The following is a 24326-nucleotide window of genomic DNA, read 5'->3' as shown; positions in this document are numbered from 1 at the left end:
TAGGTGCAGGGATAAAAAGAAGATAAAAACATAAAAACAGCCTTCCATCTTGTTGAAAGTAACCTGAAAATATTGGCAGTATTTTCTGAACTTTGATTTCAGCTTTTATCTAGAACTTCTTTAATTTTACTAAAAAAAAAATATATATATAAATAAAAAATCCCAAAATGCTTAAGGAGTTGTCCACCCTTTTACTGTTGATGCACAAACCAGATTTAGAGATGAAAAAATCCCCAACTATTGCAGGAATTCACCACAAGGTGTCCTCAGATCACTGATGTTAATGAGATTTTAACATTTAAGAGTCTACAGTTTTAGACTGTAGACTAAAACTACAGTCTACAATAGTTTTAGTCAAGGTGTTGAATTAATTAAATTCAACACGTTCTTGTTGTTGTAACCTTGTTTTTTTTATCATGGAAGGTTTGACAATAATCACTGAAAACAGCAGAAATAAAGTCTAACCTAACAAAAATTGTAAATAATATAAGTCAAACTAATATCCACTCTGTCAAGAAAAATAAATAAATATTTTGAATTTCCTACATTTACCTGAGCAAGACAGTTTTTTCTATCATTCTGCAGAAGTCATCCAAATGCTAACTCCAGATCAATAGTTTTTTTTCTCTACGTGGCTCATTTCTTCCTGTGAGGAGGAGTTAATGTAAAACTCAGCTGTATTTATAGGTTCCTACAGAGAACAGAGGACGCTGAGGTTAACATGATGGACTACAGAGCAGTGCTGCTGTTTTTAATTGTCTTTGGGATAGGTGATGATTTACTCTGATTTTTATTTGAATTGTTTTTTATTTTATATTACTAACATATCAATTATGTGTTAATTTCTTTTATGATAGGAAGCCATGCTCAGACTCTAACAGAATCTGAACCAGCAAATAAAAGACCAGGAGAATCCCACACCCTGACCTGTACTGCCTCAGGATTCACATTCACAGATTATGCAATGCACTGGATCAGACAGGCTCCTGGGAAAGGACTGGAGTGGGTTGCTGGTGTAAGCCGGCCCAGTGGTAGCAGCCAGTGGTACTCTCCACCAGTTCAAGGCCGGTTCACCATCTCCAGAAACAACGACAAACAGCAGGTGTCTCTGCAGATGAGCAGTCTGAAGACTGAAGATTCTGCTGTTTATTACTGTGCTAGAAGGACACAGTGACTGAAGTTGGTTCAGCAGCTGTACAAAAACCTCCAGCAACAATAAATATTGATCTGTTAGACCTCAAGTTTCAGACTGTGAAGCGATATTTGTATTCAAATAAATCATGAATTACATTTTATAGTTTGAAATTTTAGACCTTTCATGAAATTTTTTATATCACAAAGGAAAACATGGAAACAAGCAGTAAAAACAGATTGAAGCAGCTGGCTTTTATCTTTTTGCTCTTGATGCTCAGAAATTTCAACAAGTTTTTTCTGTTTCAGAAAACTTGAGATCCAACACAACTGCTGAATAAAACTGCTTTACTATTAAAGAGTGTGGCAATGAAAAAGCCAAGGAAATATAAGACAGTAACCTTAGCAATCTTATTAAATGTATTAACTTTTTCTTCAAAATAGTGTCTTTAGATTTTATTATAAAGGTTTAGCAGACCTATTTAGGAGCTACGCTGAAATTAATCAAGATGGTTTTCTTTGGTTTTAGTACTTTATGCCTTTATGTTAATTCTTGCTTGTTTTTGTGATGAAGTTATAGATGATTACAAGTTATGTGATTAATGATTGCTGACAAAGCCGACGTCTCCATTTGGATAAAACATCACATGATTCCAACTCCTCCCTTTAAGGAGGAGTTCATGCAAAACTGATAAACTGATGATGTTTAAAACATCTTGCAGCGATAACGGCAGAGAATACTGAGTTCAACATGATGCACTGTAGGACATCACTGTTGCTCTTCGCTGTCTGTTGGACAGGTAAACATCTTCTGCTAGTGTAAGTTGGAATTAGACCTTTTTTGAGTCCCAGGCTATAATTGTGTTAACATTTTTGCAGGTGTAGGTGGTCAGACTCTGACAGAATCTGAACCAGTCACTAAAAGACCTGGAGAATCCCACACCCTGACCTGTACGGCCTCTGGATTCACGCTTAGCAGCTATTACATGGCTTGGGTCAGACAGGCCCCTGGAAAAGGACTGGAATGGATCGCCTATATAGGCACCTACAGTTCTCCAATACATTACTCCCAGTCAGTCCAGGGAAGATTCATCATCTCCAGAGATAACTCCAATAGTAAAATCTATCTGAAGATGAACCAGCTGAAAGCTGAGGACACAGCTGTGTATTACTGTGCTCGACGGGCACAATGACACAGGGAAGCAGGAGGCTCATACAAAAACTTCCTCCATCTGTCACTTCCTCTGCAATCCTTCTGCTCAACTTGTTAGATTTTATATTTTAGATAAATAACTCAGTGGCAAAATTCTTTGAAATGACATTAATTAAAGAAACATGGATTTAAAAAATGAGATGATAAACAGAGATTAGATTAAATAATCATAATAAATAATAAATAATAAGTTCTGATCCGACAAACACGGTAGTTCAGAAAAAGAAATAGCTTTTTCTAGAATTGCAAATTTAATTTATACAGAAAAAAAATTAAGTTGTTACACTCTTATTGGTGGATCCTGTATCCAGAGAAACAAGATCTATAAAATAATATACCTTACTTCACACATTCATGCTTATTGTCAGCCTGCAGTAAGATGCTAAAAAGAGCAACAACCTGAACTACAAATTATGAATGAAATGTTTCTGATCATTTAATCATTTCTGATGAAATTACAATTTATTCATTTCTGATGAATGATCATCATTTCTGATTATCCTAATTTCATAGAATGCATTCTATGAATGCACAGAAAAACACTTTTTAATGATAAAGGTGCTACTGCTCAAACTCTGACTCAGTCTGAAAGATGTGAAGTCATTTATCTCTATGGGCAAACAGGAAACTCAGAATATGTGGTACCTTTCTACAAATCAACTTGGAATGAGTTTCCAACTTTTATAATGATGTCCTTTTATCAGTGGACCTGGAGTTGGTGAGTAAAAACTTCAGGAAGATATCACAGAGTACTCACGTTACACCAGTGGTGCTTTTGAGGAGGAGGAGCATATTCAAAATATGAAATATCCTCAACTTCTTAACTGGCACCATCTAGGAGAGAATACTCAACACACAAGATGGATGGTACAAGGAAGATACTCGCAGTAATTATTTGCCTTGCAGGTAAATCTTTTCCTGAAAATTTTTTAACTGATAACAAGGACATTTGTGTTTTTCAAATCAAATATCTAACATCCCTTTTTTGTTTTTCCTTTCAGTTGTTGATGGTCAGACTCTGACTGAATCTGAACCAGCAGTAAAAAACCCTGGAGATTCCCACAGTCTGACCTGTACAGGATCTGGATTCGCATTCAGCAGCTACTGGATGGCCTGGATCAGACAGGCTCCTGGAAACGGGCCTGAGTGGGTTGCAAATATAGAATATGACAGTGATAGGAAATTTTACTCTCAGTCAGTTCAAGGCCGGTTTACCATCTCCAGAGACAACAACAAACAGCAGGTGTATCTGCAGATGAACAGCCTGAAGGTAGAAGATTCTGCTGTTTATTTTTGTGCTCGAGACGCACAGTGACTGAAATTGTTGCAGCAGCTGCACAAAAACCTGCAGAAATAATTCACTCTGATCTAAAAACCCCATCTGCTGGATTTGTGCTCATGAATTTAAATTTTTGTATTACACAAAGATAACAAATCTGCCATTCCAAATAAATTATACCCAAGTAAATAGTAAAGACAGTTTATTTTATACAATGATACATCTCAACAAACTATGACTACAGTCCTACCAGAGGTACAGCAAAATGTTTCAACATAATCTGTTTTTTATTGGGAGTACGGTCAGACATTTTGCTTTCTTGGTCATATTACTGTCAGTTTTTGTGTTGTTATGTTGTTGACGTGAATAAAATGGAAACACCAAGTTTTACATGTTAACAAGGTTTGAGTTTTTTAAATTATTTTCAGAATAGGCCATGGCTGATTTTACTAATACTTTTATTTTTGCATAAGTTAAACGCTGTATGTTAAAGGAATTAGAAATACTTTAGAAGCATTGATGCTCATTAAGTTTAAATATGCAGTAGCTATCCTCCACAATTTATTTAAAAAATATGTCATCTGCAGATCTTTAAGGTGCATCTTTACACACAGGATGGGCCTTATAGTCCATTGTGATCCCAAGAGTCTTTGCATAACTCATTTATCACTCACCTCTACTCCACAGAACATATACTGGTAATAGCACTGTTGGCCTTTAGAAAAGACAAAAGGAAAATAATCTATCTGCACCATTGTGATTTCTAAACAGCTTGAATAATTTCTTATTGTGTTGAAGATCCCCAGTTGTTAAAAAGGTTGTTAAAATATTTTCCCATGCCTAAACAGTAGCCCAGTGCAGAAGGACACACATCAAGGAGAAGTAATAGATTTCCTTGGATGATAACATAAACTTTCAGCAGTCACAAACAAACTTTGGAGGATAGTTAGCAAATCTCATTATATGAAACAGAAAGAACAAACAATACAAGAGGCTGTTTTATATATCCAATTTTTGAATTGAAAGGCAGTGTTCTGATAAGTAGTGACCAAAACATGTCTTATTCCTCCCAGATAAGTAGAGCTACTGATTATTTTTCAATCAGTCACATAGCCAGTTATGTAAATCTACAGTCTCCACCCCTTTTGGTTTTGATTTATAGCTGTATCAAACCAGTTTTAGCACTCAGAGTCGGACTTATCATGATGACAGTCATAAAAAGTGTCTTCCTCTTGGCTCTCATATCAGGTGAGTAGCTGCTCAGCAGAGGAAATGAAAAGATCTGGTATCTGCTGTTTTCAAAACTCTTTCTTTGTTTCAGCTGCCCGGGGTCAGTCCCTGACCTCCTCAGAGGCAGTGATCAGTAAAGCAGGACAATCAGCCACTCTGTCCTGTAAAGTACAAGGACTGTCTCTTTCATGGCTCCACTGGATTCGTCAGAAACCGTTAGAAGCAGTAGAATGGATTGGACGCATCGACAGTGGCACCGGCACAATATTTGCCCAACATCTTCAAGGCCAATTTTCTATCACTAAAGATACTTCTAAAAACACGGTTTCTCTGACAGTGAAGAGTCTGAAACCAGAAGACTCTGCAGTTTATTATTGTGCAAGAGAGACACAGTGACACAAAACTCAACAAAGCTGTACAAAAACTGATAAAGATCTCTGCGAACAGCAACAATGTTTGTCAGGCTTTGAAAATGAGCTTTCTATTGAATAACAAAGAAATATAAACCAATATGATGGTTGGACATGAATTTTGCATCCGTTCTTCAAAAGTAAGTTTTGTAATTTTCAACATAATATCATTTACTGTGAACCCCAAAGTATTTATTTCCCCTTTAAATGAGATATAAAAAATAACCTCATATTAAAAACACAGCATCAGAGCACTTTTATTCAATTTATTTAGGTTAAACATTTCCAGAAATTTGCATACGTTTGCACATAGGATGCACCTTAAGGTTTCAAAAACCTGTACAGAACAAATGAAGCAGATAAATTATGATCTTTTTCTTATTCATTCTAATAAACAAAAATGTATCACTGAGCCACAAATTAAGTTTCAATAAACATTGAGACTGAGTGCAGATGTACGTATATACTGTAATACAAATTGGAGTGGCAACGACTCTTGCAGTTCTGTTTTTCAAACTCTAGAGGGCAGTTGGAATTGGATTTTTAGCAAAAAGGTTGTGTTTTACAGCTATTTCTTAGGAGGCTGCCATATGAAATATTTATTTTACTAAATCCATTCTATGAGTTAATCTGTTTTTTCAGATGAACCTTCTTTAACATTTACATTTATAATCCTTTCTCTCTCACACATACATAATTGCTTAAATTGTTTTCCAAACTGTACTTTATAAGCCATGACTAGGAAACAACTGACAACCTGCAGGGAAAACTCTGGAGAAAAACTATCACACAATTTACTCGATAGAAAGTCTTGCATTTCGACCTCATCAAGTGTCGTTATTCTTTAGTAAATAGACAAGTTTTCTATTTTATCCATTGGATATAATATATTCTAGGGAGGAGCCAATGCAAATTAAAGCCTCACCAATTCTGATTTATGTCATCAGACACCAAACCACCAAACAGATTTGCAACAACTTTTCACCATGGCTTTAGCTGAGTGTGTTTTTCTTCTCCTGCTGTTAACTGTTTCTGGTAAATATCAAACTTGTGTACTCTTCTTTTAACTTGATTTTTGTGCAGGTTTTTCTGATCACACAACGTTTTTTTATTTCAGGTGGTTTTGGTCAGACTCTGACTGAATCTGAACCAGCAACAAAACGACTTGGAGAATCCCACACTCTGACCTGTACATATGCAGGAATAGAAGATGGCTCTGCTGATATTAGCTGGATCAGACAGGCTGAAGGAAAAGGATTAGAATGGGTTGCCCACATTTCTGCTCCCAGTGGAGCTGGTAAATATTTTTCTCCATCTGTCCAGAATCGCTTCACCATCTCCAGAGACAACAACAAGGATCAAGTGTATCTGCAGATGAGCAGCTTGAAGACTGAAGACTCTGCAGTTTATTATTGTGCTAGAGAGACACAGTGATACAGGAAGCCTCAGAGCTGCACATAAACTCTGCAGCTGCAACTGAGAACATGTTAGAAAACATGTTTCATTTTTTATGACATGAATCAGGGCTTAGACCCTGATAGAATATGAAACAGTGTTTAAAATATTTGAAGAATTCCACATAAAAGTGACCTGCACAATCACTCTTCACAACTAGGAGATGAACTGGACCAATAAAATACAAAGATCAACTAAAAACTCCTCAAATAAAACACAATGAGCAGAAAAAGGAAGCAACTGTGAATTAATCTGCTAGAGAGTAGAAATAAGTCAAACTATCGTAATAACTTATTTTAAAAAAATGCAACATAAATCCACCAGGGGGAAGTCAAAGCAAAATGTTTGAATCTAAGCTAAAAAAACAAATCTATATGCAAGATAAATTAATAATATTATGGGATAACATAAATAATTCAAATGTCATATGAATTGATTGAGATATGTATTAAAGAAAGATAGAGAACTTTCCATCTAAATGCATCCATGAAGTATTTTTAAAATGTTGATGAACATTTATTTTTTGTAGCAGAAAAGTCTGTATCATACATCAACCTCTGTGAGATCTTTTAGCTGCTGCAAAGTCACACAATGCTTTGTAGATTGGATTCAGTGCATTAAAGTTGTTAAGCAACCACAAATATTTTTTTCATCCCATTAAGATTTTATTCCAGTGTAGCAAGCAGTCGCATGGCCAATCCTGTTAACATGTTTACTTAGTCTTTATTTGAACTGGGAGGAGCCAATGCAAATTTCTTCATTTATCTTAATAGAACTCAAACCACCAAACAGATGTGCAACAACTTTTCACCATGACTTTAGTTGGGTGTGTTTCTCTTCTCCTGCAGTTAACTGTTTCTGGTAAATATCAAATGTTTGGACTCTTCACAGAATTTCTGTTCAGGTCCTTTTCTGATCACACAGTTTTTCTTTCAGGTATTTTCAGTCAGACTCTGACTGAATCTGAACCAGCAACAAAACGACATGGAGAATCCCATATTCTGACCTGTACATATGCAGGAATAGAAGATGATAATGCTCATATTAGCTGGATCAGACAGGCTGAAGGAAAAGGACTGGAATGGGTTGCCTATATTTCTGCTCCTAAAGGAAGTGATAAACATTATTCCCCGTCTGTCCAGAACCGTTTCACCATCTCCAGAGACAACAATAAGAATCAAGTGTATCTGCAGATGAGCAGCTTGAGGACTGAAGACTCTACAGTTTATTATTGTGCTAGAAAGACACAGTGACACAGGAAGCCTCAGAGCTGTACATAAACTCTGCAGCTGCAACTGTGAGAATCTGTGGTAGAAAATATAAAATATATATATTTTTTCTGCTATATACATATAACTATTTCAAAGCTAATCAACTAATATAGGAGAGAGGAAAAAAAGAAAGAGAGAGATGCTGTGAACCAGGTTGTTGAGAATGAAGCGATGAATTCAATGATGAAACAAACAATAATCCAAATCCAGGCAGCACAGAATGAGCAGGAGGCTAAGGCTCAAAACTGGTAGCAACTGGTCACACTAGACATCTGATGGCAGACAAGACTTGACACAACAACTTGACACATTAGACAAGGACCCAACAAGGAACAAAGAACACAGGTGGGTTTAAATACACAGGGAGACAATCAGGGGAAACAAGAAACAGGTGTAACTAATCAAGGGGTAGATGGGACAACAGAGACTCCACAGAACACAGAAATCTAAATAAACACACAGAAACAACCAAATCCTTACGATACCATCTCAAAAACTTGCATCAAACGAAAGTGAAATTAGTGTAAACCAAAACATTTCAAAAATGGTTCATATAAAAACATTGCTTTTTCTACAGTTTTCGTTGTTCAGTTCTGAATTTTAAGTATTCTTTGTTTTTACAAAACGTGATAGTTTTACTGAGGTTCTTCATGGATGACAGTGGATGTCATGCGTTCGGCCAGTGCATGCTGTTCAGAATGGTGTCCAAATAATTTTTATTGATTATGGTGTGTCGAAGCAGTATCTATTTAGGACTCAGATCTATCAGTATAGATTGTATGTAAACCATCATAAATATATTTATTTAGGACAGGAAATAACTGTGGACTAACTCACCATTGTAACTGTAATGTTAAAACTTTTAATACATTGCTGTTCCTGCCTGGGACTGGTCCTTGTTTGAGTGTGTGTCCCCTGCCTTAAGTTATTCAAATAGAGATTAGTGATGCTAACTTGCATCTTCCTGATCTAACTGAAAGCGCAAAGTTTTCCAAATTAAACAACAGTTAAAAAAAACATAACGTTTCAGTCACAAATACTCATTAAAATCATCTCATATACACATTGTGATAACTACATACTTTGAGGTTGGAAAATAAAATTCTATTACAACTGGATTGTTAAACAACAACTCCATTCATTTATAACAGGACAAAGAGGGAGCGTGTCCTCACAATGCACTAGTAAAGGATGTGTCCTGTTATTATCTTGTGAATAACTCTTTAATCCATATTCTTTAAAACTTCTCAGTCCTGTCTTCAGAATTTTTGTCCAACTAATCTCATCAACCCAACATGATGATTAAAATGATATCTTTTAACATTTAATTTGCTTCTAATCTCAAAATAATTTGAAACTGCTTCAATTTGTTAATCGCATGTAAAAGATTAATTACAGTCTGGTGAAAATGATGTTATTTTTGTCACAATTTTAGAGCAATAAAACAATAATACTGATTTTATTATATAATATGAACTTTATGATTCTTTGTTATTCATCATGAATAACCTTTATATCCATTTCAATGGATTTATCCATTTCTGACTGTTTCATTGGTCAACTCAACATGGCCTCATTCAGGCTTAACAAGAAAAGCATAACATGCCTTTTCTCTCTACTACCTCAGACGTATCATAGACAGTCTATTTAATGATCAATTCTTTCTTAAACATAAGAAAATCATGATTTCATTTTGTTGGAACCATTTCTGTGTCTTGCTAAATTAATGTATTTCAAATTTGCTTAATCTTATAAAACTAATAAACATCTATTTTTGGAGAAAATTATATTTAATATTTAATGGAATTTTAAATAATTAAATAACCCCAACAAAAACTTTGCTTCTATTTTTGTAGTTTCGCTCCTACTTCTCCTCTAAAGGGGGTTGAGGTTTTTGTATCAGGTCACACAGATGTGCACCATTACAAAAACCTCAGCACAGAAACCTCAGAGAAAAGTAACATTATGTAGAGAAAAATAAGTTGAAATCCAACATATAGTATTTGGACTATGAGGTAGGAAGTCCATATAATTATTTTATTAATCTAATTCACATTTAAAAGTTGGTTATTCTGCTGTTTATAGTCATACAGTGCAGATATCCATATGAGACAGTTTTAATTTGAAGGATGTAAATTGAAATGCCGTGAGAAAACAAATACATTGTTTCCACTTTTGTTTTTGCAAATTGGGCTTATTCAAATAAAATATAATGTAGGAGGAGCTTTTGTGAACTAGTTCTGGGGGAGATTTACTTTCCATGACATTAGAGGGAAACTGAGGGTCTGAAAACATACTGGCCACAGTTCAAACATGACTCACAAGCAGATGATCCTGTTTGTAGCTGCTGTGTTTATTTTGGCTGCTGAAGGTCAGAGCATCACTGAATCTGAACCTGCAAATAAAAAACCTGGAGAGTCTCACAGACTCACCTGTACAACCTCTGGATTTGATTTTAGAAACTCAGTGTGGGTTTGGGTCAGACAAGCGTCTGGCAAAGGACCAGAATGGATTGCTTTGGTGCACACAAATAGTATACCCATTTTATATTCAGACTCAGTCCGGGGTAGATTCAGCATTTCCAGAGACGACTCCAGCAGTAAAGTTTATCTCCAGATGAACAGTCTGAAGACGGAGGACTCAGCGGTGTATTACTGCGCTCGGAGTGACACAGTGAGGCAAAGTATCGGAGGAGTCAGACAAAAACTAGTTCCTCTGTTTGCAACCACAATAAAGAGCGTATGGGTGTTTATTTAGTTTTATGCAAAAATGAACCCAATTATTGTTTTTTCTATGGAAAATCTTAACTATACACAAGCTCTAAATGAGCTTTTTAAGGAAATGTTATAAATAGGAAATAGTTATACATGAAAACAGAGTAAAAAGTGTACACATTTTGATTGATTAAGGCTGAAGAAATTGAACGAGAAAACAAAAGAGTTAAATTTTCTTGTTGTGTTTTTTTCAGGTTTTGTTTTCTGGCTCACATAAAAGATTTTAAGCCATATTGAACAATAATGAGCCATATTCAAAATGTATACAAAATCAATGTTTTTTTTTTTTTCATTTGTCAGTTTTGGTTTATCTTCGCCTCTGGTTGGGTTGTAGGTTTTTGTGCTGGGATTTGTCATAGTGATACATATACGATAGCTGGGGGCTACGTGAGAGACACATAGATATATCCCTATACAAAAACTCTGTGAGAAAACAATGAGATTAACTACCTTGATTTTTGACAAAGAAAAGTATAATGCTTTATTTAAATGAATTAAGTACTGCGTGCAACTATTCTAATAAGCTGATTGACATTTAAAAGTTATTTTAAAACCTTTTTAAAAGTACTTTGGTGAAATACTATATAAGTCTGTTTCATTATTGAGACTTTATCAGTAGTCAATTCAAAATGTCTTTCCCAAAATTATAGCTATTCAAAGAACATCATAGTAAAGACATTTTTAATAGTGTTTTTTCACATTTTTTCAGGTTTAGATTTTTGTTTTTTTCTGCTGCTTCATGTTTTTGTTGAAGGAGTCAATGGAGATGTAGCACTGTGATTATGCTCTTGACTACTGGGGAGCAGGAACCAAAGTTACTGTAAAGCCAGGTAAGATAATCTAAAGTTATTATTTACCACATATTGTTTTTTTGTTTGTTTATGTATTTGTTTTATTCTGACACTTTGTGCAACAATTCTCGTTCTGTGATGGTGTTGGCAATGGTAAAGTGAACGCTGAAATCTGGCTACCATTAAAAGAAACAATTGCAGAAAGTGCGGATCTTCGTTTTATATGTTAATTGTTCTCAAACAGTTATTAGATTCCGTTGTCTTAATTGTTAAAGTTGGAAAATAACGTAATTTCTGTTAATGGATACAAAATCAGCATAAGATAAATAAGAAATAATCTGTAACTATAAAATTTCCCAGGATCAGCAAGGTAAAAGAGCGAAATAACTATTGAATTTTCACATGACTTTATGTCGGGAAAAAAAAAAAAAGATATTCTTCAATGGTGCAAGGTTATATCATGAAGACGCTTACATAGACTCTGTTATATAAATATTTTCGTAACTCACATTCTTTAGCTCCTTTTTAAATTCCAGTGAACGGGAACGTCCACTGGAAACATATAGGACATCGCAGCGGTAAAATAATCCTCCCCGCAACACAGAACCAAATTCTTAGATCCACTGCAAAAAATATATATGAGCATATTTTTATATGAGCTTTCACTGATCGGAATAATGTCAATTTAGCCCTCAGAGAAAAACTGGAATTCAGTGCTTCTCTGAATTATCGTAATTTGCCATTTGAACGATGCCGTATTAAGAACAAGCTTTATATACGCTGAAATGTCTCTGCGCGATTCTGAGCATTGAAGCCAATTAATCAGAATTGACCTCATAATTGATGGGATGACAACACGCTTTTGTTTCACCCGACAAAAACAACAACAATATGTCGATGCAATTCTATTGTTTTCTGTTGTGCTCAGTGTAAAATATTAAATACTGAAAAGCTGTATATTTTTCTTCACTGATTCTGCAGAAGCACGGCGCCCAGACATTTAAAGTCTCATAAATGTCATCTGATTATTATGATCATCAACATTTTCCATTAAATTTCATTCTAAGGCGTAATAACACCTACTTAATAACACAGACTTTTGGATGAACTTAATAAATAGACACCAATTAAAGCAAAAACGATCATTCAAAAATCATGACAAACACTTTGAACATGTGGAACATTTAGCCATTTACTATCTGCAAAATGTCTTCAAATATTTATGAGAGTATGAGAGTGAACTTCTTTTTAAACACTATTTTTTCGCTCAAAATTGTTACTTAATTGAGTCGTTCAACATTTAGAATAATATACAAACTTACAATTGAATTCACGTGGTTAATGTACAGCTACTTTTAAATTAATTAAATTCAAAAATACTTTATTATCTCTAAATCGAAATATTGTTTTGGTTTATATCTCTATCTATCTATCTATCTATCTATCTATCTATCTATCTATCTATCTATCTATCTATCTATCTATCTATCTATCTATCTATCTATCTATCTATCTATCTATATATATATATATATATATATATATATATACATAGACTATACATACATAGTCTTATACATCTGTAAATAAATATTTATATCTTCTGGATAGATGCAAACTACATCTCGTTGCTTGTACTTGTGACAGTGTAATGACAATAAAGTTGAATTCTATTCTATTCTATATATATGCTTCAAGATGCATAGTGACCATTTTGTAGTGTTTTTTTTCTTTCGGATATCAGTTTCAGTTTTCAGACTGAAATCTCTTATTTTGCTCCTGTTCAGGTGATTCCTCTCAGACTCTGTCCCTCCTCGTCCTCCGCCCCCAGCAGACTTCTGGTGACCCCCTGAACACAGCAGACCAACTCAGTCAAGAAGTCTGTCTGGCAACAGATTTCCGTCCAAAGGGGGTTGTGAATGGGAAAGGGGGTCCGGCCAACGTGAGCACTGATGACGCTGTTCTGAAAAAGAACCAAACCTACTTTGATGAATTCAGTAGCAAAAACATCCACTCCTGTGGGATGAGCGGGAACATCAGCACCAATGATGAATGTGGAGGCTTTGATCCAGGTGAGTCTGATCTCTTCATGTCTCAGTTTGGTTCCATCACTGATCGCTGCTGTTTGTGTTCAGTTCAGTCTGAACTCTGATTCTCTGTCGTCCAGAAAAAGCCAAGCTGAACTTCTACCTGCTGCTGATGAACGGAGTCCGAGTGGTGTTCACCAAAGCTCTGGCCTTCAGCACCGTCCTCACCATCAGAGGCCTGCTCTTCTGAATCTGAGCCTTCTAGGCCACCATACAGACCATGACAAAACCTCTTAAATAATTGTTTCTATTACCTCATTGGAACACATTTACTCCATTTATCTTAGCAAAATCGTTTACAGGTTGTGTCATGAGTAAAAGAAAAGGCAGCAGCCTGTAAAATTCTGAATATTAAATGTAAACAGTTTTTTTTACTAATAGATAAAGATCTGACGCTATCGCAGAGAAAACCAGAAATTTAAGTACAAAATCAAACCCAGATAAAAGTTACAATTTATAAAATTGTCTTTAGTTTCTAAATTTGACAACAAAAAATGAGAAATGGCCTCATAACTAAAAAAAGTAACTTCCTTTTGATCGTCTAATTTTTCTTACATTCTCAATAATACTTTCTATCAATTTGTTATGCTTTACTAAGTATATGCTGGTGTTATATTAAAAGATGTATCTCAAATTATATTCTAAATAAAAAATGTTTCAAGACACATTTTGAATTCAAAAATGTAAATACAATTCAAATTGGTTTGAATATCAGTGAAGAACAATCATATTTATGTAAATAAATGCAAATATCCACAACATATTTAGAAAAACAGAAAAGACTTATTAAGATATGTTTACCAAATATACTCACTGCAATGTTTTTATTTGTTTCTGCTTCATTGTTCTACATTGTAACGAACAAATTAAAATGGATAATCGTGAGTTTTGTTCACTTAAGTTATGGACAAGTTGCATGGAAATATTTATTCATTAAATGTCTTTTTTTTTCAGAAATTACAATCTGCAAATAAAATATTCCAGATTTATCATTTTATCAGTTAGGAATCTATGTTTGTTTTTGTGTATTCAGGTGTTTTTCTTTAATATTTCAAACTTACTGAAGCTCCTCAAGCAAGTAAAGTCCAAACTCTACTTGGATTGTGTAAAGTTTTTAAACTTTACACAGTTCATCACCCGTCACGCCTCCACTCAGGTTATTTTCAGCACGAATTACATGTTTTAATAATAAACTTGGTGAATCAGAGACTGCATCATATACCTCACCTCAGTTTTTAGCACAGCAGTTTCATCAGTTGAAGCCACGTATCAACAGGAAGCTGGAAATCTGACAGAAACCAAACAGCAGCTCAGTTTCACATGGAGAGAAAACACTGGTTAACCTCAGCGCCGCTCCTTTCTTCTCTTCTCAGAACCTGCAGAATCTTTTCACATCTGTTGATTTAAGTCGTTGCAGGTTTTCATGGTTACACCCGTCTTTAACACAAATACAATTAATTGTTCTACTAATCTATGTTTCCAATCTTAAAACGTTTAGAATACTTTTTCATTTCTTTGTAGATTTTCTCTAAGAATTTATGTCGGTGACAATTACCAATGTCTACCTGCAAGTTTGCTAGATGGTAAAAAAATAACAGCAGTTCTGAAATGATGAATGTTCAGAAAATATTCATTACATCGAAACTTTATTTTCCTCAATTGGGAACTTTTCATGGATAAAACATCATATGTATTATGACCAAATGGAGTGAAGTAAACATTAGATTGGTACTCTGCTTCTATACTTAATATTACTTTTCTTCAGGACCTTAAATAAATGACTAAATGAAATAAACATTTTGATTTTTGATGACATTTCAGTGTTTTCTGTCCTGTTAAAGAAAGTGAGGTCACATCAAGTTTAAAAGAAATACAACTTGAAACTAGATAGAACCTCACATTAACATCCCAGAGCTCAGATCAGTTTTTACCTGATCACAAATACAGAATATATGGGAGGATTAAAAAAAACAAAAAACTGTGATCTACCATATACAATAATTTCAGATGAGGGTCTGTGAAGCCTTTATAGAAACTGTGGAAGCTGCCAAACCTAAAATGCTTTTCAGCTTTACATTTGCTTTGACTGTTCTCCTGTCTTATTCCCCTATACAGGCCCAGCCTTTCTCCCATTAGTGTTTTTCTTTCAGGGAAGTCGAAGCAGAAAATGAAAAACTCCCATCAGATCATCTTCAATATCAACATGTTTTCTACCTCTGCTGTTGCTGCATGCTGTGACTCCCAGTGAACCTGTTACATCTCCACAAGCTCCAACAACACTGTGTTTATTTTGATGCACTAATTAATATACAGGTTTAAAGAGTAACCAAATGACCCAACTTGACTTATTTTGCCAGCTGCTAGCTGAAGCAGATCCAGGATGAACAAAAAAGCTCAGTGTCGTTTTCTTTTTCTTGTAAATAAAGGGTCTCTTTACACTGCTTGCCTGAACAATTATATTATGACTTTATCAACCAGAGGAGGCGCTCTGAGACCATAACTGACTTCAAGACAGTTGAAAGGGGAAAAAAACTTTATAAGATAAATTGAGCTATATGTTATAAATATTATCTGTGGCAAATGATACCAACCTTGTTGTTAAACTCTGTTCTTAAAATGTTTCTATGTTTCACATCACTTTTTTAAGCAATTGTATATTTGCGGTTTTTTAATCATCATAAATTCTCAGACAAATGTAATTGGTGTTCAATATGGAATATTTATTAAATTTTACTTTAATTGTAACAAATAAATATTTTATGTCAGGCTTAAAAATCACAATGTGTTCATTATGTGAAAGAAATAAAAGCTCCAAATGTCTTTCATTGATAGTTTTTGATGGTAATAATTATAGAAAAATTTGAAGATGCACAACATTTTAGCATCAATATGTAAACAAAATTACATCCATCCAACATTTTTATTTGATCTACTGTTTTAGATTAAGATTTTAGCAAAAATCAATTTAACAAAGATATAACTGGTAATTGATTAACTTAAAATGGTTATAAGAAACATAAATAGATATATTACTTAAAAATATTTTTCCAGACCTATTGCAGGTCTGTAGTGAAATGCTAAAGTCTCATCTTTTGTTTGAAAGTAACTCTTAGACTCTGCTGACAGTTACCTGTCGGGCTGTTTAGTCTCTTGAAGTGAAATTATTTTTGTCATTTTGTTTTGGTCTCATTTGGATATTTCATCCATTTTCCTTGTGCCCTAAGTCCTTAAGTCAATAATTGTGGTACAACCTGACGTGACAACTGCTCGAATGGATCTGACAAATTATTTTCCTTCAGTGGGAGGAGCTAACGCAAACCCTTCATGTTTCCGTCTTCTTATATCTGAGTTGAGGTTTATGTATAGAATCAGTTGCAAACTTTGAGGGCTGAACAAAGACAAAATGGTTTCAATAATGATCAGACCTGAGGTTGTGATTGCTTTTCTTATCCTGTTATTGAACTGGATAGGTGAGAATAAAGACTGGTTCAAGTTGATTCTAAAGTGATTAATCTCTCATTATTTTACCTCAGTAGCTAACCAACTTTCTGCCTACAGGAACTGATGGTCAAACACTGACTGAATCTGAATCAGTGGTCAAAACACCTGGAGAATCCCACAGACTGACCTGCACACATTCAGGGTTTAGTGGAAATCCCTGGATGGCTTGGATCAGACAGGTTTCCGGAAAAGGACTGGAATGGATCTCAACTATTAGCAGTGGTGGTAGCACCTACTACTCTCAGTCAGTGAGAGGCCGATTCACCATCTCCAGAGAAGACAGCAGAAGTCAGGTGTATCTGCAGATGAACAGTTTATCTGCTGAGGATTCTGCGGTTTATTATTGCGCTAGAGATCCACAGTGACACAGAAAGTAGAAACACTGAACAAAAACCTGCCAGTGATGGAGGCACCACAGGAGGACACCTTTTACACAGTACTTTTCACAACAAAGCATTTCAAAGTGCTTTGCATCATAAAAAATACAAAGTGATAGGAGAGTCAACAATTGAAACATTACATTTTGCCATTGTAACACATCAGATTGAGTGTATTAATGTTTCGAATACAAAAACTCATAACAGATAGATGAACCTCCACAACACTGACTCGTTTCTCATTCCTTCCAACAAATTGCAAATCCTATTGAACATCCATCAGTTGCTTCCATACAATTCTCTGCTGTTTCATAACATTACAATTTGCATAGACCATCAGTCAGAACTAATTATGTTGAAGAATAATGAAAAGACATTCCCTATAAAACTAATAGTCCTTGTTTCATTACTTGAGTCAGTTATTTTTTTATTTCACAATGGGGAGGAGTTTATGCAAACCCAGATGTCCTCTATCTCTATTTATGACGCCGTTGATCCTGAGTAAACAGACTTGACTTCAACATGAAAGGTTACAGGACAGGGCTGCTGCTTCTGGCTATCTGCTGGACAGGTGGAGATTATCACTGATTATCGTTCATTTATAAAATCACTACAGTGTCCTATCACTCCTAAAGAAAGTCATTTATTTATTGTACTTGCAGGTATTGATGGTCAGACTCTGACACAGTCTGAGTCAGTGCTTAAAAGACCTGGAGAATCCCACAAACTGACCTGTACAACCTCTGGAATCTCATTCAGCAGCTACTGGATGAGCTGGATCAGACAGGCTCCTGGGAAAGGACTGGAATGGGTTGCTACTGACACTGGTAGCCAGTACTACTCACAGTCAGTCCAGGGCAGGTTTACTGTCTCCAGAGACAATGGCAGAGAGCAGCTGTTTCTGCAGATGAACAGCCTGAAGACAGAAGATTCTGCTGTTTATTATTGTGCCAGAGACTCACAGTGACTGCAGTGGGTTAGGCAGCTGTGCAAAAACCTCAAGTGCAACTATTATATGCTACTGGGAAAGAAATACTACTACTAATAATAATAATATGTGGAGTAGATGCCAAATAAATCCAAGAGGCTGTTCTGCTAGGGACCATTCAAATACTTTGATGAGTATGTGGCTGAACACCAGGCAGAGATAAAACTTGAGAGACCTGGTTGACCCCTTTATGAATGAACCAACAATAAACAAAGAAATGCTAAGAAAAACAAATAGTAATAAAAAATAAAAAAATAATAATAATAAAAACACACTGTACTGGAACACATTATATTAAAAGATTTTTAAACCCATACTAGTATTTTCAAGCATTTATTTCTGTTAATTATGATTAGCTAACATGACATTTAAGATTAGAATACTACATGAGATCAATAAATGAAAAAAATATGGTTAATATGGTTGATTCAGAGAAATAAATTGAAAGAAGGCATGTTTTTGAGAGAGGTAACTGGTGAAAACTGTTGTAAAATTGAAAACTGTATCTTTGCCAAATAGAGGTTAATCCTTTCTGTTTATGCAATACTTTTCACATCTCACTATTTCACAGTAAGAGTGAAGTGGCTTAAGAAAACAGTTCAGTAAACACGGGCCTCCACCAGGCATAAAATGTCTGGACAAAGATAAATAGTTATTTTTTATTGTCATGATTATTTTTAAAACCAGGAAAGTTTGAATAAATATGTCTCAGTACTGCTCAGAAATACAACTCTGTTTTCTTAAAAATATATTTTGTGCAAAACACAAGTACTCAAGATCTCTGCACAAAAACATTTTGAAAAGAATGCTGCACTTTTTAGTATATTTCTCTTATTTTCTTCTTCTCCTTTGATAGCTTTATTGGCCCCTGGAAGACTGAAGTAAAACAGATCATTTCTCAGTGTTAAGGAGGTTTTTCAGTCAAGGTAATATTAATACAAATGTCCAAAAAACATCGACAGTCTGACTTAGCTGGAGATCCCACCATGCATGCCACATGATGAGTTTAGTCTGAAGGTGGCATCATTTACTTAATCAAGAACATCTTCAAAAATGTGACAGAAGGACAGATTAGTTTGAGGGAGATAATATTGCAGCAAGCAGCTTTTATAAAGAAAAAACAAACAAACAAATCTTTCATGTTAGTTAAACAATCAAATTTGAATAAAGGAGCAAAATTCAACTACAATCTTAATTATGTTGGGTGGTTGTGTTTTATCTTCACTGACAGTGACGTAGGTTTTTGTAATAGAGTCTGTCACAGTGATCGGGCACAATGGTACACACCCATTCAAAAACCTCAGCACAAATATATGAGCAAAAATTATTAGAAAATTCTATTATTATTATTATTATTATTATTATTATTATTATTATTATTATTATTATTATATGTACAGTAAACAAGTATATATTTTCTGTATAAATATTGAAGTAAGGTGTCTGGTTAGTAATGTGGAAAATCAGTTTTAGTCTAAAGACACATGAGATTAATAAATGCTAATTTTTTACTAAAATGTGATTAACAACAAATCCAACTAAGCTATCTATATATTAGAACAAAAATGCCACACAATCTAACATAGTTATTTGTGTTTTTTTGAAAAGTTGTAGGTTTTGTTTATTTATTGTTTGGTATGTTTCAGCTTCCTCGTGTTTTTGTACAGGAAGTCAGTGAAGATGTAGCACCGTGACTACGGCTTTGATTACTGGGGAGACGGAACTGAAGTTACTGTTAAACCAGGTAAGATCTTTTAATCACATCAGTTATTTTCATTTTGATTCGTTTATTAGTTGCTGATAATTTACAAATAACCGGAACACGAAAACCTTAATGATTATTGATTTAAACTATTATCCTTTCTTTACGTTGTGCACGACTTATGAGTTTGCTGTTAAACAAAATATAGAAGTTGTTGAAGATACGGTTGTGATAGAAAACAACATATTTTGTTTTGAAGAGGAGTAACTGAAAAAGAAAAACGCTCATCGAGCATCAGTATTTTTAGCAGTCGTTACAATCATAAAATCTTTCATAAATTCACTGTCTCAAAATCTTACTGTGTTGCTCAAATCAGTTAAAACAGTCATTGGATAAACATAGTTAAAAAGGTCTCAGTTTACAGTCAACAAAAATCGGTGAACAACTTGAAACGTTGATATTTCATAAGATTTTGTACAGAAATCAGACTTTAACTAGGTCACAACTTGACGGATACTCAATGCATATCATTGCGGCATTATTATGTAATACTGTTTCAGAGCCATTCTGTTGTATCACACAAACTTTGTTATTTTTGTGTTTTGAGGCTATAAATTAGACCGAATATTTGAAAGTGGTTCAAGTCACCCGAGTTGACGTAACCAGAACAAAACCCTCCAGTTAAATACTGTAACTCATTTTCCAGGAGCCCGTTGGATCGAAAAGACGGGCAGACGGCGCGGCGACCGCTACAGGATATTCTTAAACATGTTGTAGCCAAACTCTTTTATTTGTAAATTACATGATGCCGATTACTCTGGAGCGCCCAGAAAAATCCATCAAGGACGAAGAATCCCGTCCCGCTTTGACTCCTTTGTCCGAACAGCAGAGAAGTGACCTGCTTTTTCTCACTAATCTAAACACAACAGAGATAATTTCAAACCTCCTAAGACTTTCTGCACGGCGAAAAAAAGAGATATTCGCTAGAGAAAAAAATTACAGCTAGGAAGTGTGTTAATTATCTTAATTAAATGTTTATATGAGAAAAAAAATCCTCAGATGGAATGGAAATAAAAAAGAAAAGAAGAGTTATTTTATTCAAATATTCACGGTACTAACAAAGCTGTTGATATATTATGCACGTTTCTCTTGGGCTTTGCTGATCATTGTAAAAAAACGATAGTTTGTTCTAAATGACGCAATCAAAGTAAAACTGATTCGGCTGCAGGAAAAGATCTGAACTTGAACTTTCCTTGAAAATTAATGGATCAATGTGTAAAATAGATCGAAATTGCGACATAATCAATGACTCCGACCAATTTCAATCTATTTCACTCGTTGAATGCTTTCTGGACGTTTGTAGAAATGCCACAGAAAATCTCTACATTTATCCTTCTGCAAACGTAAACAGCCCAAATAGGTTTTTCCATTGAGAAACAAAATTGACAGATTTTTCTTCTTTATTCAAAGGCACAATCGTAATTTGAGCAATATTCTGTAAAGATCTTGAGATTTTACTTTGGAAATATTAAAATTCATATCTGAAATAAATTAGCGAATCAATCAAACTTTATTTATAGAATCATTTTTTTCTATGGAAAAGTGTGAAGCAGTTGCACATGTTGAAAAGGTAAATCGCAATAAAATTGTGTGTGTGTAAATACTGAAGCTTGAAACCCCACATATTTATAAAAGAAAATCACCTAAGAGAAGACAATGCTAAAACATGTGAAAGTGATAGGATTTCGTATTAAATTGTTATAAACTGCAATAAAAATAAAATAGTAAAACATAAATAGATGAGGTATTATTAGTCAAATTGTATATAATTGGAAAATTACAAATAAAATCACATTTACATGATCATAACTTGCACTAAAATTTATGTATATAAAACATTTTCAGTTCTATACAGCATTAAAAAATGGCGATCGTTAGGGTTTCTGGTTTTATTTTGCTCACAGTTTGAAGAGAAATGTGTTGAATAAAGTTCAAGCAGTGTAGTCAATCACACTCTAAAAGTATTGATAAAACTGCACCTTAAAGAACAAAATAATAATAAAATAAATACAACAAAACAGTGGCCATTTTGTAGAGGTTTCTCTGGAATTTCAAACTGATATCTCGTCTTGTTTTGCTCTTGTCCAGGTGATTCCCCTCAGACTCCGTCCCTCTTCGTCCTCAGTCCTCTGTCGACTCCTGACTTCCCCCTGAAGACAGCAGACGAGCTCGGTCCAAACGTCTGTCTGGTCACAGATTTCCGTCCAAAGGGGGGAGAAGTGGTTCTGAATGGAAAAGGGGGTCCTGTCAACGTGAGCACTGATGATGCCGTTCTGTCAAAGGACAACACCTACAACTTTGCTGCATTCAGCAACGAAACCATCTACTCCTGTGGGATGAACGGGACCTTTGGCAACAATGAAGCTGGTACCAAAGAAATAAAGCTCTGTCTAAGTTTGATCAAACTGAAATTTTAACCTGCTGAAATAATGTTTATGTGATTAATTTACCACCTGTCCTTTCTGTCTCTAATCAGATGATGAATGTGGCAGCATTTATCCAGGTGAGTCTGATTTCTAGATGTCTCAGTTTGGTTCCATCACTGATCACTGCTGTCAGCTGTTTGTGTTCAGTTCAGTCTGAACTCTGTTTCTCTGTCGTCCAGAAAAAGCCAAGCTGAACTTCTATCTGCTGCTGATGAACGGAGTCCGAGTGGTGTTCACCAAAGCTCTGGCCTTCAGCACCGTCCTCACCATCAGAGGCCTGCTCTTCTGAAACTGAGCCTTTCAGGCTACCATAGTCTGTCAGAAGCCCACCAATATGTTGAAGTCATGCAGCAGAAGACTCATTTTGTTTGGCATAACTGAGAATCAAATTACCGTAGATACACAGAAACTATACAATATTGTTTTTTTTTCTTCAATTTACAAATGTTTACTTTTACAATTGAAATGTGCTTATTTTTAAACCTATCAGATGCAGCAGTGGTGCAGAGGTAAAGCTTGCAATGCATCTATGTGACCCTCACAAATTTGAGCCTTGCCAAATGTCTTCCCTCTCTTTTCCTGTCCACTCACTGTTAAATAAAGGCTTCCAGAACCAAATAACCCTTTTAAAACAATTTATTCAATTTACATCCCACAAAATCACACTTTCTGAATCCAGAAAAGTGTAATTGTTTTGAAGATTGAGTTCTGAAATATGAATGTATTTTTGTATTTTGGTCTTTCATATCAAAATAATTCGCTTTTTTGTCTGTCTTCATCTTTATTTTATTCTGTAAACATACCTACCTTCCTCATTTAACTCTGTTCAAAGACTTTTTTCAGTCATCATGCAGACCCCACATTTAGGTTATTCAGGTTATTTCCAGTAATAAATGAACTCGATGATGCAGAAACCCCAGTGAGAGATCAGCCTCACATCAGAGATTTTAGCAGAGACGTTTCATCAGTTAAACCCACGCAGCATCAACAGGAAGCTGACAGAAACTAAACATCAGCTCAGTTTCACATGTACAGAAAATACTGTGGTTAGTTTGAGCTCCGCTTGAGTTTTCTGGCCACACAGTGTACATAATCATTTCACATCTGTTGACTTTTGTCACAGCAGGCTTACACAGCAGCTCATGTCTACTAATCAGATATTGTGTATTGTTCTCATTAAAAAGAGCCACATCCTTCATTTTGTGTTTTTGCAGGTTTGTTGCAGAATAGCATTTCAGAGCGAAATTATAATCTTGAAAATTTCTTTCATTGTCCTTTCTTTAAATGCTTCCTGACATCTTGAATGAAAATGATGCAATTAAAAACACTTTGAAACTAAAGTTGATCAAAAAATACTTAATGAAATGTTTCTGAACAATTTTATGACTTCTTTTTATTTTGTGTCATGTGGGCTCACACATATGACCTGACTAATAAAAAAAAATCTATGGAAGAAGCACAGAAAAAAAGGGAAGCAGAATGATAACCTTCTACAGAATTGAAACGCTGAATATATTTTCCATATTTATGTCGAGGTTGTTCTTGGATACTGTTTTTCATTTGGTGAGAAGTAAAACCTTATCAATTAAAGTAGCAACAAGCATTCGGCTAATCTGGACGTTTAAAAACTA

General features: G+C 34.8%; 1 protein-coding gene, 2 long non-coding RNA genes and 1 gene segment (V, D, J or C); all 4 read left to right on the top strand.

Moving 5' to 3' along the window:
• The window catches only part of LOC114159458 (uncharacterized), a 259878-nt gene that overhangs the window by 72839 nt on the left and 162713 nt on the right, over positions 1-24326 (top strand). The window lies entirely within an intron of this gene.
• On the top strand, positions 1861-2466 carry LOC114159474 (immunoglobulin heavy variable 3-11-like). The segment is given in 2 exon segments: positions 1861-1931; positions 2011-2466. Coding segments are annotated over 2 exon segments (363 nt in total).
• On the top strand, positions 10764-13832 carry LOC114159488 (uncharacterized). Its single transcript, XR_003598590.1, has 3 exons — positions 10764-11593; positions 13342-13626; positions 13722-13832. It is a non-coding gene; the product is annotated as an uncharacterized LOC114159488 (long non-coding RNA).
• LOC114159485 (uncharacterized) lies at positions 20103-23893 on the top strand. The gene is made up of 4 exons (XR_003598588.1): positions 20103-20251; positions 22358-22636; positions 22746-22772; positions 22875-23893. It is a non-coding gene; the product is annotated as an uncharacterized LOC114159485 (long non-coding RNA).

Source organism: Xiphophorus couchianus, chromosome 16 (assembly GCF_001444195.1).
Source record: "Xiphophorus couchianus chromosome 16, X_couchianus-1.0, whole genome shotgun sequence".
Classification (NCBI taxonomy): domain Eukaryota; kingdom Metazoa; phylum Chordata; class Actinopteri; order Cyprinodontiformes; family Poeciliidae; genus Xiphophorus; species Xiphophorus couchianus.
Note: the sequence above shows the minus strand (reverse complement) of the source record. Positions and strands in the feature narration are given on the sequence as shown.